We start from the raw sequence: 17,563 nt of genomic DNA, 5'->3' as shown, positions 1-17,563 counted from the left end.
CCGTGCTCCCGCCCCGCCCCGCGTTTGCTACGGAGGCCTAAGATGCCCAGGCGCTTCCGCGGCCACCCGGAGAGATTGGCCGGCAGAGCGCGGTAGGTGTCCACGCGGGGTCTCGGCGCAGTTGGTCCGGCTGGGCGTCACAGACCTGGCCGGCTTTCTCCTCAGGCTGCGCCGCCCGGCCCGTGTTTTCAGCGCAGGTACCCGGGGCGCCGAGTTTGGGGGTGCTCGCCCCGCGGGTCCCTTTCATTCCTGGGAAAACGCGCCGCGGGGCCTCCCCTCTGTCTGTCCTGCACACACGTGTTGCCAAATCCCCCCGCGGCGTCTTTAGATCTGGACTGGCCGCCCCACCTTCTCCCTTCATTGATCTATGTTTTGCTTTTTCTTTTCCTACCTTGTTTCCATTGACAAAGTAGACCCTTTCCTTCAACACTAACCGTCTCCTGACACCGAGGAGAAACCAACAGCTTAGGGCCTTTCCAGCGCGTTTTTACCCTTGCCTTGCTCCAACCTCGCCTAATTTTGTCCACTTTACCTGTTCTTTGTTTGATTTCTATCCCAATGCAATTTCTTCCTTCAACCAACCAACATTTAATGGCCACCCTTAAGAGCTACATTGCCTGAGTTTGAACCCTAGCTCTGCCACTTAACCACCCGCATAAACTGGGCAAAGTAACTTTGTGCTTCAAATTCTTCCTCGTGTAAAATGATGGTAAAGGTACTGAATCTGTGTAAGTTAACAGAATACCTACAACAGTGTTTAGCAAGTAATAGCGATTTATTGTTGAATGTCAGCCACTCTTCTAAATCTAGGATGCAGAGACCTTGCTCCTCTGGTGTTTGTTATCCATCCTTTTTTATCCATGCTTTTTTTTTTTTTTTTTTTCAGATACTCGTTTGTAGTTTCATAAACATTGATGTTGGGTCAATCATGTTCTCAATGTATTTAACCATGTCTTTTTAAATTTTTTCATTTAGTTATCAAATTGAGAATCTGATGGCATGGCATTAATCACCTTGAGGAAGAACCTTTATCGTTTATCTGATTTTCGGATGCATAGAGCTCTGGCTGCTTTAAAAAATCAACCTCTAAATCATGTTCACAAGGTAGTCAAGGAGCGTCTGTGCCCTTGGTTCTGTTCACGACAACCTGAGCCTTTCAGAGTCAGATTCCATCACGCCCATTGTAAAAAGTTTCATTCGAAAAATGGAAATGACCTTCATCCACTTAGTGGGCCAGTGTTCTCTCAAGTATCTGACTGGGACAGGCTTGAACAAAATGTTAAAAATGAAGAGAGTCAGACGTTTTACAAGAGACTGAGCAACTTGACTTCATCAGAAGAAGTGCTAAGTTTTATAAGCACGATGGAAACCCTGCCTGACACTATGGCAGCAGGAGCTTTACAACGGATTTGTGAAGTGGAAAAAAAGGATGGTGATCAAGGGCTGCCAAAAGAACTACTGGAGAATAGCATCTTTCAAGCTTTATGCTTTCAGTTTGAAAAGGAGCCCTCACAGCTGTCAAACAGTAGTTTGGTGACTGCTTTGCAAGCTCTCATTCTGTTGCATGTGGATCCTCAAAGTAGCCTGTTACTGAACCTGGTGGCAGAATGCCAAAATCGTCTCAAAAAAGGTGGCATGGAAGTTCGCAATCTTTGTATTCTTGGGGAAAGTCTGATTAGACTGCACAGTTCAGGTTGTGTGACACTAGAACTCATTATAAATCAACTGCAAGGTGAAAAATTGGAAACATTTACCCCAGAGGATATTGTGGCCCTTTATAGAATCTTGCAGGCATGTACTGAAAAAGTGGATGAACACCAAACATTTTTAAATAAGATAAATAACTTTTCCCTTTCAATAGTTTCCAACCTGAATCCTAAATTGATTAGCCAAATGTTAACGGCCCTGGTGGTTCTTGATCAAAGTCAAGCATTTCCTCTGATTATAAAATTGGGCAAATATGTAGTGAGGCATGTCCCGCATTTCACTAACGAGGAGCTTAGGAGAGTCTTGGAGGCGTTCATATATTTTGGGCACCATGACACATTTTTCACAAAAGCCCTAGAGCATCATGTAGCTGCGGTGTGCCTCACGTTGGATCCTGAAGTTGTCTGCAGAGTCATGGAGTACTGCAGTAGAAAACTGATTCTTTCAAAACCCATCCTCAATGCAGTGGCAGAAACTTTTGTTTGCCAAACAGAAAAATTTTCACCTAGTCAGATTTCTGCATTAATGGAACCATTTGGGAAACTCAATTATTTGCCACCAAATTCCTCTGCTTTATTTAGAAAGCTGGAAAACGTGCTATTCACTCATTTCAATTATTTTCCACCCGAAACATTATTGAAACTTCTTCATTCATGTTCACTTAATGAATGCCATCCAGTCAACTTTATGGCAAAAATATTCAAGCCTTCTTTCCTTCAACGGCTGCAAGGTGAGTTGGTTATAAATTCTGACAGTTGGAAAAAAGTAACCTTTGAACTGGCGGTGGTTTCAAGGCACATATAAAGGCAGTGTGTTGCCTTTAGTTTTTCTTCCATAGTGATCTGAAGATGAGACCTGAAGTTAACAGATGCTGGCATAAACACAGAGTTAAAGCATGCTAGGAAATCGTGTAGAGGGAGGAAAGTTGTCTCAGATAAACTGACTTTTGCCTTATCTGAGAAATTGCAGCATTCTTAGGAGATATGGTGATGGCAGTGGAAATAGCCACATTAACATGTTAGAACTTTTGATGAGTGAGCAACTGTATCTTTTTTTTTTTTTTTTTTTTTGAGAGGATAGTATTGTTCATCTTAATTCAAGGCCACCCAAATATGTCAAATTTCCGGAACTCCATAGTTAAAGGAAATTTCCACTAATTCTGTGAACATATTTTATCTCTTTTAATTGTATTCTGTAGCTAGGAGCTTGGGTTCTTGGAAGTCAATTTCATTGGTGGCAAGAGGAGGGCATAATTAATTCTAACAAGCTCATTTCATAGTGTCATTTAAAAATAGAATACTTCTGTCTGGAGTGTGTAAATTGATGTTGAATGTTCGTGATGTTCTCTCAGACATACCTAAATTCAGACATAACTGTGACTTGGATGCTTTCTGTTTCAGGTAAAGAATCTCATTTGGACAAATTGAGTCGGGCACAACTGACCCAACTTTTCTTAGCCTCAGTCCTGGAATGCCCTTTCTATAAGGTAAAAGCATGAACTATATGTGGCTTTATTTCCCTATGGGTGCAGTTTCCTTTTAAATTCCTTTACTTCTGATCTGTCTGAATAACCTGAAAAAGCAGAATTTCATTTACTTGGAGTCAGTTGCCACCAGATAGGCTTTTCTTTGATAAATGGACCCCATTTTTGTGTTCTTGTTCTTGAAGGAACAATTTCCTGCTGTGTAAGATTTCTTAGGAGGTTTTATCAAGTGCTGCAGGCATGTGAGTTACAGTATTTCTCCCTTCTCTCCGAAGGTTTTACAGGGTTTTAGTACTTGGTTTACTACTAGGTTTCCCATAGCTGTTTGTTATCAAAGTGTGAATGTCTGGACTGAACAAATACCTAAATTATTTGCAAGTACAATACATTTTTAAGCCAAGCCAGAAATTTCACTTTTATCTAATAGAGTTTAGTTTATCTAGAGTTTGCTCTTCCCATAAAGACTTATAAAGATTTATCCTATTATCTATCACATTCCTTATGTAGAATCAGAAATAGCGCACCAGACTATGACATTCTCTCTCTGCTTCTCTCTACTTGACTCTGAATCATAGTTTAGAGTATCTGATTTTTGAAATAAGGTAATAAGAATGGAAAAATACCCCTTTTTTAAAACAGCTTAGACAGTACTAAGTTATATAAAGATAAATAATAGTTAACCCCAATCCCTTACCATTTCTAAAGGAACAGTATTAAAAGCAGTTTCTATGCCCAAATGTATACAGATACATAAACACTGTCTATTTTTTTCTCTTTTCAAGGAATGAGACTGACTAATCAAAGTACAATTTGCTTTAATGCCCAGTATATCATGGCCATCCCTTGAGGGCAGTGCATACAGATCACATGCATTCTTTTTAGAAAGGCATGATATTTCATGGTGTTTATTCTACTATTGATGCACTTGGAGGTTTTTTGCAACTTTTGTCTCTATCGGGAATGCTATAATAAACATTCTTGCAAATCCTGTCATACTAGAGCCTTTTTGGTTTTTTTCATATATAAACTAGATTCCTAAAAATGTGATTACTGGATTAATTTTTGATGGATACTGGCAGATTTTTTTTTCCCTAATAGTTACAGATGTCACATTTCCCCAGCAATGAATGAAGGTGGCCATGTCCTCTCCACTTCTATTGCAGTGTATTAGTAGTCTCTTTAATTTGTGTTACTCAACTACAAGAAAGAGGATATCATATCATATATTTAAGTTGCATTTTAATGAGCATTAATGAAGTTTAGCATATTTTCAAATATGTGTTGGCCATTTACATTTCTTTTGAATTGCCTTTATACACCTTAATTTATTTCTGTTGGATGGTTTGCCTTTAAGGACTCATTGTAAAGCAGATATTAACTACTATGAATGTTGTACATAATTTCCCCTGATTTGTACTCTTTTATTACTTTTTAATATTACTTATGATGTATTTTTAAATGTTCTGTAGTCGAATCTGTCTTTTATGAATTCCGAGTTTCCTGTCTCAAGAGCATGGATATTTTACATTTTTAAAAATAATATCTTTTAAATTTTATTTAGATCTTTGATCTAAAAGCAAAATTGAATTTTTATTTATGTATGTATTATAATTAACAAATAAAAATTATATATACTTATTGTGTTCATCTTGTTTTGAAATATGTATACATTGTAGAATGGCTAAATCAAACCAATTAACATGTGTATTACCTCCATACCTATCATTTTATTTTGTGGTAAGAATATTTAAAATGTACTCTTGCTGGGCTCAGTGGCTCATCTGTAATCGCAGCACTTTTGGAGGCCAAGGCGGGTGGATCACCTGAGGTCAGGAGTTTGAGACCAGCCTTGCTAACATGGTGAAACCCTGTCTCTACTAAAAATACAAAAAATTAGCCAGGCATGGTGGCACGCGCCTGTAGTCCCAGCTATTCTGGAGGCTGAGTTAGGACAATCGCTTGAACCCAGGAGGTGGAGGTTGCAGTGAGCCAGGGTCGCATCATTGTACTCCAGCCTGGGCAACAAGAGTGAAACTCTGTCTCAAAAAAAAACAAAAAGTAAAAAAGTACTCTCAGCCATTTTCAAGCATACAATCATTCTTATTAACTATAGTCAGCATGTTGTACACACCTGGAATTTATTAGAGTCTGTAATGGATGACAAAAGTTTAATTTAGTTCTTTTCCAAATAAATAAACATTTTCTCCAGCATTGGTTATTGTATTGCTATCCTTTTCTTCCTAAATTGGAATGTCATTTATATCACATTTTCCATTACAGATTGAGTATCTCTTATCCAAAATGCTAAGGACCAGAAGTGTTTCAGCTTTCAGATTTTTTCATATTTTAAAATATTGTCATTATATTTACCAGTTCAGCATCCCTAATTCAAAAAAATTTGAAATCCAGAATGCTTCATGAGCATTTTCTTTAAGCAGCCTGTCTGTGCTCAAAAGGTTTTGGATTTTGGAGCATTTTGGATTTTGGATTTTCAGATTAGAGAAATTAAACCTGTCTTGAAAACTTTAGTTGTGTGTACTTAAGACCCTTCGGACAATTCTCAGTTCTAAAAATGTTTCTTGAACTGTTAGCATTATTATGTTTCTTCTCACTCCCTCCTCACTCCTTTTTACCTTCCTTCTTTTCTTTCTGTTTATAGTAACCAGTGACTACTGTAAAAACACATATAAAAGACATTTTGAACTATTAGACTTGCACTGTAACAATAGAAGTTTGCATTGTCATTTTGAGAGAGATGCTTGTCCCAATTCCTGGAAAAGTATCATGCCTATAAAGTCATGTTATAGCAAACTTTTCTACCTAGGTAACCTTCAATTTATTCTTTGTTTTTATATCTTATTTTTCTTTCTCACGTTTGCGCTTATGATTTTTTAGGGTCCAAAACTCCATCCTAAATATCAAGTAAAGTCATTTCTTACCCCATGCTGTTCCCTGGAGACCCCTGTGGATTCTCAGCTTTATAGATATGTGAAGATTGGGCTGATTGACCTTTTAGGAGAAAGATTATATTTTGCTCCAAAAGTGTTGACACCCTATTGTTATACAATAGGTAAGTAGTATAAGGAGTTTTGTTGTTTTAAACCTAAGCATCATGTTCGATTTTGGAGATATATGGGACTTAGAAGCAATAGAAGGTCTCTGGAAATGCAAAATGGAATGGTCCCTTCCCTGAAGGCAAGTTGGGGTTAGCAGCAGAGCTGTTGAGTCAAGACTGTCTGGGTTTAAGTCTCAAATATTAGCCACGTAGTAGCAGAATGTCCTGGGCAGAGTACTTAACCTTTTTCTGCTTGCTTCTTCCTCTGTAAAATGATAGTAAGAGTGACCTCAAAGACTTATTTAAGGACTAAATAAAATAGTACCTGGAACATAGGAAATGCTCACTAATTGTTAGCTACTACTATAACCTAGGCTTGCACTGTCCAAATATAGTAGCCACTAGACCATGTGGCTATTTAAATTATTGAAAGTTTAAGGAAATTCAATTCCTCAGTCACATTTCAAGTGCTCAGTAGCCACATATGGCTCATGGCTGCCAAATTGGACAGCGCCATTATAAAGATTTCCACATCACAGAAATTTCTCCTGGACAGCACTGACTAGAGACTCCAAGTCCTCTGTCCTTACAGTTCTTCTAACTTGATGTGTAGAAGAAAGCCTTCTCATAAAGGACAGCAGTTCATAGGCTTCAGATGGTCACTTCCCTTCTCTTTACGAAAGGAACTGCAGTTTACCAGAGGGGAAGGACAGCGAAGCCTTCCATGCTCGCAGACCAGGTGTCTGGGTGCGGCATGCTTTCTTTACTTACCATGGAGGCACTGCAAGTTGGAATGATGGAAGTTATGAGTTGCATAGATGTCTAACGGCTTAACTCAAGGGTTTTCTTCAAGTCTGGATTGAAGGATCTCTGCCACCTGTTATAAGGGGAAAGAGAAAGCATGCATAGTCCTTGTCATACCCCAGATAACTTCAGAACCCATTCTGTGGCTTAGGGTTGTGGAGCTTTCTTAATTTAAGGCTGACTTGATTGATGATAAAGCCAATTGAATTAAAATTCTCACCATTGTTTGGTTGTGGTCATTACTTTGCAGCCTTCACTCCAATTGATCAATGCAATGTGGAAGGAATCAAAGCAAAGCAAAGGAATGAATACAGGAAGATAGTGTTTGTGAGGGTATCACACGACGAATTTTTCCTTTCTTCTCTCACCAGATGTTGAAATTAAATTAGATGAAGAAGGATTTGTATTGCCATCCACAGTTGATGAAGATATCCATAAAAGGTACAGGAAAATGTTGTGTTTTTCACATTACAAGACTTGTTGAGGCTAATAAGCAGTGGTATCTTTTTCTCAAGAAGGTGAAAAAAATAGATATGATTCTGGAAATTAAAATACTATATTTCAGAATACCATGTTGGGAAATTCCTTGTAATATTTTATAAACATTAATATTAATAAGATCAAATTCATGACTCATTTGAAAATGATATTGGCACATAGTAATAGCCAAATCCCAAATAAACTTTGGCAACTAAAATATATAATAAATATTTTGGATTATTTTAAAAATTAAGTTTTTTCTCCTTTTTTATTTTTCAGGATAGCGCTGTGTATTGATGGTCCAGAAAGGTTTTGCTCCAATAGCAAACACTTACTGGGAAAAGAAGCTATTAAACAAAGACACCTACAGTTACTTGGTTATCAAGTTGTTCAGGTACAGTTTCACCTATTTTTTTTGTTTCCCAAAAGCAAATCCTAATTCAAACCTTTTTTTCCAGGTTACTGTTAAAAAGTAATCTGAGGCACAGTAAAATTTTAAAGAATTTGATCAGACAGCAATTATTGAATTGGACAGCACAAAACCCAAAATGGCTTGGGAACACAAGAGGGAGGCTTTTATAGGAAGAACACAAGTACACAAAGAATCTACTTGACTAGTTACAGTTATATATTCTTGCTGCCTTGTTTGAACTATTCTGTGGAAAGTTCCTAGTTATATAATTATTAGTTTGTGAGATGCTTCTGATTGGTTGAGCTTAAGTTCTGTTTCTCTCTAGTAGAAGCTTTTACAAGAAATAGCCCCAGTTAAATTTTGCTTAACATTTGCACTTTAAGCAAAGTTAAGGTTATTTTCAAGGCCCGACTGGCTTGGTCTGCTCAGGGATTTTTCAGGCACAGGCTCCATTTTAATTTACTTTTACAGTACTAACTGGTCTGCCAGCCCAGTGGACCACTGATCTTATGTCTAGTTTAAATCCCAACGTTGTTAATTCGGCTTAAATCTCTTGACTTTTATTTTGAAATACAGAATTTTCAGAGCTTTGATTTTTCAAAAGTGGGGCATACCTATATTCATTATAAGCTATGCTTAACCCTGCTTTTAGAATTACTCAATTGTTGGAATATATGTTCTGTTTTAATTTCTCCTTGATTGAATAAATAAAAATGGACAAGATAATCCATTAAAATAAGGAGCTTCACCAACACTTAATATTTAAGACCTTTTAAGTATTTTCACTGTAGATAATGTAAGAAGGTCTTAGGTGAGGGCTCAGCAGTGCATGAGAATGAGAGCTGCCCTAATTCTCTAAGCTGTCAGTACTAGGCAGCACTATGGTTTCATATCTGCTGACTTTTTTCTCCATCTTGCACATCCCCAGCTGAATACTCCTAAAACTAATCATGCCAGTGTCTACTCAGAAGCCTTCATTGTTTCTTTACTGCTTACAGAATAAAGTAAAAACTTCTCTACATCTTTAACATTCAAGACCCTCCATGGTTGGCCTGCAGCCAGGCTCCAGGCACGTGATTACTACCTGGCCCCTCTGCTCCCAGCTGAGCAGGCTCTCTGCTTCGCTGCACCTCCTGCTCTCTCTCTCTCTTCATTCCCTCTTTGTCCCTGCTGCGTCCTCCAGCTCTCTGAATACCTACCTTCCAGCAGTTTGTTGGCATCCCCACCCTCATCTAATGAAATGCCCACTCCCTGTTAGCACTAGATCACCAACCTACAGCTTTTTATATTTATTGTGTAATTTAATTTGCCACCCAAGCTGTGAACTCCTAGAGAACAAGAGATCATGTCTAATTCTTATTTACATATTCTACATATTAATTCATCAAATATTTACCAAGCCCCTTCTCAGTGCCAGGCACTGTTATAGACATTGGGGATACAGGATGAAGAAGCTGGTTGGGATATTTGCCTTCCAGGAGCTTATATTCCGCTGTGGGGAAGCGTGTAAGAAACAAACAAGGTAACCAATAGCCAGAGGAACCTCAGATTTTGAAGGATCTTGACCAGTTTTACTTTTCTACCTTTACAGATCCCCTATCATGAGATTGGGATGCTAAAATCAAGATGTGAATTGGTGGAATATTTACAAAGAAAACTGTTTTCTCAAAACACTGTTCATTGGTGACAAGAATGAATACTGGCTTCAGAACTCAAAACAATGAAAAAACTTGCATTTTTATGGAATTCAGTATTAAAAGAAAAATATGTGAATTAGCCACTTTGCAGAATATGTTCTAGACTGGTGATCTGAAATCATCTATAGTTTTCTTTATACTATGTATACATTTATTGTGGTAAAATTTAAAATTAATTTTAATACTAGTGTCATAGATACTTTTTATACATCAAACAACTGATCATGTGCAGTAAAGGAATTCAATGAATAAATGTGATTTTAAAGTATTTTGTCGTAGTTATCTGCTAAATGAAAATATTTTGCTCTTTAGAGACCTTTTGTTTTCTAACAGATGTAAGGAAGAAATTTTACCTCTTTGTATTCTGTGAGTGGAAGTGAGATTTACCGTAAGGAAAAGGAGCAATGAGAAATAGAGTACAGTGCTTTGGATATAAATATTATAGAATTATGCAGAAACAATCTTTTAGTTAATAAGATATATTAGTATGGGAACTTTTTTTTAATAAACATTTAGACAAATGGAAAAGCGATTTAGGTAGGTTTTTTGGGGAGGTGTTTGGAGGGAGGATCTTCTAAATTATAAATCAAGAATGAATTAAATTGTCATTAGTTCATTGCAGATCCTTCATTGCCTCATCACAGTCAGGTTACAGTTTCAAGGGAGAAGAGGACAAGAGGGCCGACTGGAGTAGCAGAGTGTATTTTTTGAAGGGGGGAGGAGGGACACAATTGAACCTGTAACAAGTTGAGATGATAATTATATAAAGCACTTAGAAAAGTGCCTTGCACAGAGTAAGCACACAGTGCAAGTTAGCTGGTATTAGTCTGAATGTCCACCCCATCATGGTTTTTACTTCACTTTAGCTTTTTGGCTCTATTTACTTATCTTTAGAATAGGAAATGGAAACTAGATGAGCTAAGATCACTTTTTGTCTCCAATTACAAAGAAAGAGAGAGACAATGGAAGCAAATGGAGATTGGGCAGGAGATAAGCACGGTAGATTCTGATGTATCCGGGTACCTAGCTGACCTTGCCGCTCATTTGGGACCTGGCTTGGAAGGATTCTCACACCTCTCTGAAATCTGGGTAATTAGCTGATTTACACTTTTTCACAGCTCTTAGATGACTTAAAACAGGCATTCCTGACACTGAGCCTAAGATCTGTTCCAGATCATATCAGGCCTCAGAAACCCCTTTCACACCTCCTTGCAGCTAATATCCAGTCCTGTGTCTTTTTCTGCCTTTTTAGTGAACTCAGGTTCCCTCCCTGGCCTCTGGTCCACCCTCACTCTGCTGTACACCTCTCCCTATGACTCAGCTAATTCTTGGTGCGAAACTCAACCCAGAAATGTGGTGTGAGGTTAAAAGCATACAGTTTAAGGAGCAGAGAGGGACTTAAACCAATTAAAGAGCCACACGAAGAGGTAATGACGGTCTGCTATAAATGCTATGAAGAAAAATACAGCACGAGCATTCTTCACCTGTGCTGTTGATGTAAGTCCATCTCATCCATTGCAAGCTTTTCCGTTTGCTCATCAGAATCAGATGCTCCTCCTGCAGTTTTCACTTACAGCCTCTGCTGAGCCTGTCTTAGTTGGCTCTCCCCGACCCTTTTCACGTACGCATTCAGCAGACACTCACAGTTCTGATCACGCTGGGCACACTCAATGCTCCAGCTCCAGGGCCAAATAGGAAAAAGCCCCTGCCCCTGAGGGGCTTGAAACAGGTGAGATTAGTGAGCAGGCGATGGGAGTGGTGAGGCCTCCGGCACCCTGACACACAAGAAAGGCTCTGGGAACACAGAGACCTCATGCCCCCCTGGGCAGTGAGAGACAGCCTCAGAGTGATTTGTAAGCTGAGTTTTAGAAGGAAGAGAGCAGGGTCTAGGGGTGCCATTGTCAATGGCTGGAACACCCAGTGTAAAGCATACAGGGTTGGCCCAGGGAGGGAGGCTAGACCTGCCTCTGGCCCTGTTCAAATTTTAATCCTGAAGTACATGAAAATAATTTAGGCTAATAGATATAAGGTTGCTGGTTTCACTAACGAGCGAATTTGACAAGCTTTGTCAAATCATAAAGCTAAGTCCTTTTAAACTGAATTCTCATGCTGATGAATTCATTTGTATGTCTATACCTGTACAAACAAAAGTGATCTGAATGTCAGTTGCAATTACATATTCAATATGATGGCTCTTGCAACTATGTATTTGATAATATTTTTAATAATTGCATAACCTTTCTATATTTGTTTTCAAAAGTAAAGCAAAGCAAGAAAAATGAGTGAAAAAAATTGTTTTACTCACTAGCACAACTCTTGCAGCAACAGTGATATTCTTTGGGCCTATCAATAGGGGGCAGCAAAGTTCAGGACTTTGGGCTGCAGCAGTTGAAACTAGAGGATCTCTGGAGGAGAGAGTGGATCCTCTCTGAGTGTGTTGTGAGTGTATGTTGTGAGTGTGTGTGTAGATGGCAGGCAGGCAGGAGCTGTGGAAGAGTGTGGTAACAGTTCTGCCTGAACAACACAGGCAGTCTTCTTTACCTTTCCTTACCTTCCTCTATGTAAGGAATGTGCGTCACTTGGGTACATGTGGACACTTGCTAAGTATTTGGTAGAATTCTGGGAAAACGGAAGCAGTCAGTTCCTTCTAAATAAATAAATAAATAAAATTAAAAAAAAAAAAAGTATACCTACCAGAAGATGATGTGTGCAAATCCAGAGAGGGGTCTTGGCTCAGTGAGGAACCAGGCAAATTATCCCCTTAGGGCTGAGATCTTCCAAACTGGGAATACACCCACCCCCATTTGGAGTCTAAATATCTAGTGTAGATAATGAAATGAGACATATCTTGTAAGCTGTTTAGTCCAATTCCTGGAAAATAGTAAATACTCAGTGAACACTGGGTGCGATTATTGTTATTGGTACAGGTGTGTTCATTCATTCTCAGTTAAATTTTATCGTATAGCTCATGGTGAAGGTTCATGTAAGGCATGGTCTATAAGAAGGAACATGGCTAACTTGCTGATCAGGACTTCTAGGGGTGCCACTGTGAGCCTTTGACAACTGCCTTTGTTAATGATCATCAAGGACATAGTGCTAAGAAACTTTGTTCTCTAAAGTCTTTGTTGTTTGAAATCAGATCAATAAAATGGAACATCTAACTTGTCTATATGAGCTGAGCCGCATGGGCCAATCTGACCAATGGAGAAGTAGCTTCAATATCCCCCTCAACTGCAGAGCTCTAGACGTGGGAATTTTGCACACAACGTTCCACATTTGTCTTCCCTTTGAGGGACCTGAATCGGCTTCTTAGGCCAAGATTACTGTTAACTCTTTGACACACAAACTTGCTGTGCTTGAGTCTCTCCAGCTCACCTTCATTAAATTTTACCTAAATTCACACCTCCCCAAATCCTACAACAGCCCTGTCTAGTCCTGTGTTTGACTCGATGTCTCTAGGCTCCTGTGGTCTGCAGTCTCCCTTGCTGCACGAGTCAGGAAACCTGCCTTTATGTTGATGTTCTCCCCCCGTTCGGCTCCATGAAAAGAAATTTTGCCTTCATCCAGTACTTGTAATCCCATCCCAGAAAAAGCAAACATCTCCCTCCCACTCCCACAGTCTCCGATACAGAGTGCTCACAGTGTGTGGGTGGAGCTGATACTTTGGGTTCTAATGTTTACAAGAAACAATCTCTTTTAATAACCCTACTGTTTTTGCTTGTATTACAGGAAATTTTGAACACACATAAGAATTGAAAGAAAAGTATAAGAATTGAAAGAAAAGCTGGCTCAGTGGCTCATGTTGTATTCCCAGTCTTTGGGAGGCCACGGCAGGAGGATTACTTGAGGCCAGGAGCTATGATCACGCCACTGCTCTCCAGCCTGAGTGGCAGAGCAAAACCCCATCTCTAAAAGAAAAAGTATAATAAGTTTGCAAGTTCCTCTATTCAGCATGAAAATTACCATAATTTTCCAATCATGTTTCATCTATTCTTTAACTTTTTCCTTTTTTTTTCCCCACTGGAATGTTTCTAGAGAAATCGAAGCTATCATAATATTTTATCCTAAATACTTCAGTATTCATCTATAACTGATAAGCATTTTTTTCTTTATCTAACCAGCCGTTTTACAAATAACAAAATTAGTTATTGTTCCCTGTCATCATTTAATTTCTAGTCTATATTCTAAATTTCCTGTACTATCTCAAAAACATTTTTTAACTGTTGATGTTTTTGAATCAGGATCCAAAGTCCACATATAACTTTTAGAGATTCTACCACTTAAGTCTCTTATGTCTCTAACTGCCACTCTTTCTCACCTAGTTTTCATGTCATTAAGTTATTGGAGAAATTAGATCAATTGCCCTGTAGAATGTCCCACACTGTTGATTTGGTGTTGTCTAACTTGTTTCTGTATCTATCTGCTGTATTTCCTATTAAACCAAAGGGCAGATCCAGAGACTTGCTTCAATTTGGCTTGAATGCCTTGGGAATGATGCCAGAATATAAAAGCAGGCAGAAAAATGTGAAAGACTAGACTGGCTTAGCCTGCCAGCCTACATCTTTCTCCCATGCTAGACGCTTCCTGCCCTTGAACATCAAACTCCAAGTTCTTCAGCTCTGGGACTCAGACTGGCCTCCTTGCTCCTCAGCTTGCAGATGGCCGATTGTGGGACTGATATGGTTTGGCTCTATGTCCCCACCCAAATCTCCATAATTCCCATGTGTTGTGGGAGGGACCCGGAGGGAGATAGCCTGAATCGTGGGGGTGGTTTCCCTCATATTCTCGTGGTAGTGAATAAGTCTCGTGAGATCCGATAGTTTTATCAGTGGTTTCCGCTTTTGCATCTTCCTCATTTTTTCTTGCTGCCACTATGTAAGAAGTGCCTTTCACCTCTTGCCATGATTCTGAGGCCTCCCTAGCCATGTGGAACTCTAAGTCCAATTAAACCTCTTTTCATCCCAGATTTGGGTATGTCTTTATCAGCAGAGTGAAAATGAACTAATACAAGGAACTTGTGATCATGTGAGTTAATACTCCTTAATAAACTCCCATATAAAAAATATATATATATTATATATCTTTATATACATACATACACATCCTATTAGTTCTGTCCCTGGAGGGAACCCTGACTAATAAACTGTTTAACCCAACCCCACTGTGTGTCCTTACTCGATTAATTTGCCTCCTTTGAGAGGAGGGTTTTCACGCTTCTTTCATCCTCCCCTTCTCCTGCACAGAACTTTTGAGTACAAGTACAGACATGAGGAGCCTAAATGTATGACTGTGACCTTGTATTCCACTCACGTACCTGGGAATATATAATAAGATCATATAGGAAAATATTTTTTTAAAAAGAGTATTTTTTAAAAAGGAACTAAAGCCTCTTAATAATCAAAATTGCCAAAGTCTGCCTTGCCCATGGTTTCATCTGTCTCTGGTAACCTGCCCTGTATCCTCAGGGCCTCACATCTCATTTCACCCTCATCTCTGGTGGACCATTCCGTGGGGCTATGACTCACCTCATGAAAGAAGCATCTCACCATCTCAACTCCAGTACATGCCCCTGTCTTTTGCTGTCAGCCCCAGGGGTTCTCGGACACCAAGGAGGCAAGACGCTGCAGGGGAGACTGTGAGGCCCTGGGGCAGTGGTCGTACAAGTTAAGGAGTCAACAATTGAAGGAGCAAGCCTCCACCGAGCAGACAGGAGCAAGTGATGAAACACACCTCCATGTTGATCCTCTGGGGCAATTCTTCAAGGCCTCTCCAGGCCCCTCAGAAAGGTTCATGGCCATGCACCAGGTGCCCTCAGCAGTGACCTGGGTAGTGCATCCTTGGTGTCTCTCCTGCTTCTTGTTCCTCTTGGTCCCTCTCTCCTGTTCCCTGGAATTACCTCCCAAATAAACTCAGGCCCTTGTCTCAGACTCAAATATTTGAGTTCCTACTGTATGCCAGACTTGAGCCATCTGTATAAGTTTGTTCTCATGCTGCTATAAAGAAATACCTGAGACTGGGTAATTCATAAAGGAAAGAGTTTTAATTGACTCACAGTTCAGTATGGCTGGAGTGGCCTCAGGAAACTTAAAATCGCGGCAGAAAGCAAAGGAGAAGCAAGGCACCTTCTTCATAAGGTGGCAGGAAGGAGAAGCACCTAGCAAAAGGGGAGGAGCCCCTTATAAAACCATCAGATCCTGTGAGAACTCATCATCACAAGAACAGCATAGGGGAAACGGCCCCCATGATTCAATTATCTCCACTTGGTCACTCCTTTGACATGTGGGGATTATAGGGATTACAATTCAAGATGAGATTAAGGTGGGGACACAAAGCCTAACCATATCTCCATCCAAGAAGAAAAAGATGTAGGTAGCCTTGCCCTCAAGGGCTCTTGGTCTAGGACACGACAAAACGTCACCTACTGAAATTGAAGTTAGCAGATTCACATCTGTATAACTGTGTAAACTTTACTAATTTCTTTTACTAAGAAATTATCTCAGTCTCAGTTTTAGTGAATTCCCAAGATAATTGGTTTCAAGTACCTTCACTTTCGAAAGTATGATACTGGGTCACCGATGCAAAGCTTACAAAATCTTGTGACCATTAGTTGACCTCTCTTGTGTCTTTGGAGACATTGAGAGAGGTTGAGAGAAGCAGTAGATTATAAGGGCTTAAAAAAAAAAAAACACATATTTGGCTGCTGCTTTAATGAGGCCAAAAAAGTATGAGTCATGCCTTTCATGACTTCAGCCCATAGGAGAAAAATAAGAGCCCCTTTTCCTTCACTTCACATGTAGGAGAGATGGTGCTCCATCTCCAAGCACCAGGGATATGTCACCCTCTCCAAGTGGCTCCAATGAGGTTGATAGGTCCCCTGGGGCTTAGAGACATGGTGGGCAGGTGTCTGACCCTTGACTCATGACTGACTCATGTTCTGCCTGCCCATGGAGCAAAAAGATATGTTAGTGGGACAAAGAAGGCACATGGGTTTCTCAGGAAGCTCATGGGGACCCACGAGAGAGAGAGAGAGAAAAATAAAAAAAGGGAGAAAAAGCGTGGTGGCACCGGGATGTCTTAAATCCTGCCCAGAAGGATCTCTAGGACCCTGGAGACCTCTACAGAGTGGATCACCAGGTGCCTCAGAATGAGAGAGGCATCTTAAGCCACCAGCCTGCATCACAGAATGGCAGACAAGACATTCCTACCTAGTTGCAGGGGTGGGGAAGAAGGCAGGGCACTGCTCCTTCCATGGTCTGTAAGATCCCTCCATCAGGCCCCCGCCTATCTGTTCACCTTCACTTCCTACCAGTTTCTGGCTTCATGAGGCCACACCACCCCACTTCCTGCTGCCATTCAAACACAAGATTGCCTCTGCCTCAGAGGACCAAGTCGGCTTGGAAGGGATTGCCAGACTCACAGAACTGGCTTCTCATTATTGCTATGCTTCATCTCAAACACCACCTCCTCAGCGAGGCTGGCCTTCCCAGGCACCCTGGCTAAAGCATTTCCAAAGCCTTGGTCATCATGTTTTTTTGTTTGTTTGTTTTTTAACTTTTCTTGGCTAAACACCCAGCAATCACTAGTATACAGCTTAATACATTTTCAACAAACGGAACGCAGGTATTGACCCAGCATTCAGATCAAGGACCAACGTCACCACATTGGCAAAGGATTGCAAGAGCCCTGTCCACAGCAGCTGAGTTCTGCCAGATTCGGTAAATTCATGCAGCCTTACACCTGCACCGGCCAATACTGTAACTGCTAGCCACACGTGGCCACCAAGCGCTTGAAAGGCAGCTAGTGCCATTTGTTGAAATGATAACGTTTTGGACTTACTGAGTCAAATAAGAAACGACACACGTGGCTCTCATCAGGTGTCTATTGGACAGCGCTGCCCTGGAGCCTTGGCAAGTCATTTGGCTTCT

General features: G+C 40.1%; 1 protein-coding gene and 1 long non-coding RNA gene across 3 annotated transcripts; one reads left to right on the top strand and one right to left on the bottom strand.

Annotated features, from left to right (window-relative positions):
* Nucleotides 1–33: 33 nt before the first annotated feature.
* On the top strand, nt 34–9,906 carry FASTKD3 (FAST kinase domains 3). Of its 2 annotated transcripts, none has more exons than XR_004030397.1 (7): nt 34–92; nt 976–2,437; nt 3,108–3,193; nt 6,086–6,260; nt 7,300–7,490; nt 7,809–7,923; nt 9,533–9,906. XR_004030397.1 is itself a non-coding variant. In XM_030813905.1 (7 exons), exons 2-7 carry the CDS (start codon nt 1,000–1,002, stop codon nt 9,626–9,628), a joined length of 1,980 nt encoding a protein of 659 aa, XP_030669765.1. In that variant the 5' UTR covers nt 34–92; nt 976–999; the 3' UTR covers nt 9,629–9,906. The 2 variants fall into 2 exon arrangements, 1 of the variants encoding a protein (XP_030669765.1); XM_030813905.1 differs by having other exon boundaries at nt 7,421–7,490.
* Nucleotides 2,256–17,557, bottom strand: LOC115835433. Its single transcript, XR_004030398.1, has 3 exons — nt 17,475–17,557; nt 7,017–7,122; nt 2,256–2,549 (listed from the first exon to the last, which is right to left on the bottom strand). It is a non-coding gene; the product is annotated as an uncharacterized LOC115835433 (long non-coding RNA).
* Between the last annotated feature and the right edge of the window lie 6 nt (nt 17,558–17,563).

This window comes from Nomascus leucogenys, chromosome 6, assembly GCF_006542625.1.
Source record: "Nomascus leucogenys isolate Asia chromosome 6, Asia_NLE_v1, whole genome shotgun sequence".
Lineage (NCBI taxonomy): Eukaryota > Metazoa > Chordata > Mammalia > Primates > Hylobatidae > Nomascus > Nomascus leucogenys.
This window is presented reverse-complemented; position numbering and strand designations above follow the sequence as displayed.

What these genes read in the sequence shown, in the direction of transcription:
- FASTKD3 (XM_030813905.1), top strand. Translation starts at nt 1,000, where the DNA reads ATGGCATTAATCACCTTGAGGAAGAACCTTTATCGTTTATCTGATTTT. An exon ending in TGGAATGCCCTTTCTATAAG is followed by an intron (nt 3,194 to 6,085) that starts GTAAAAGCATGA and finishes ATGATTTTTTAG; the next exon opens with GGTCCAAAACTCCATCCTAA. An exon ending in ACCCTATTGTTATACAATAG is followed by an intron (nt 6,261 to 7,420) that starts GTAAGTAGTATA and finishes TTCTCTCACCAG; the next exon opens with ATGTTGAAATTAAATTAGAT.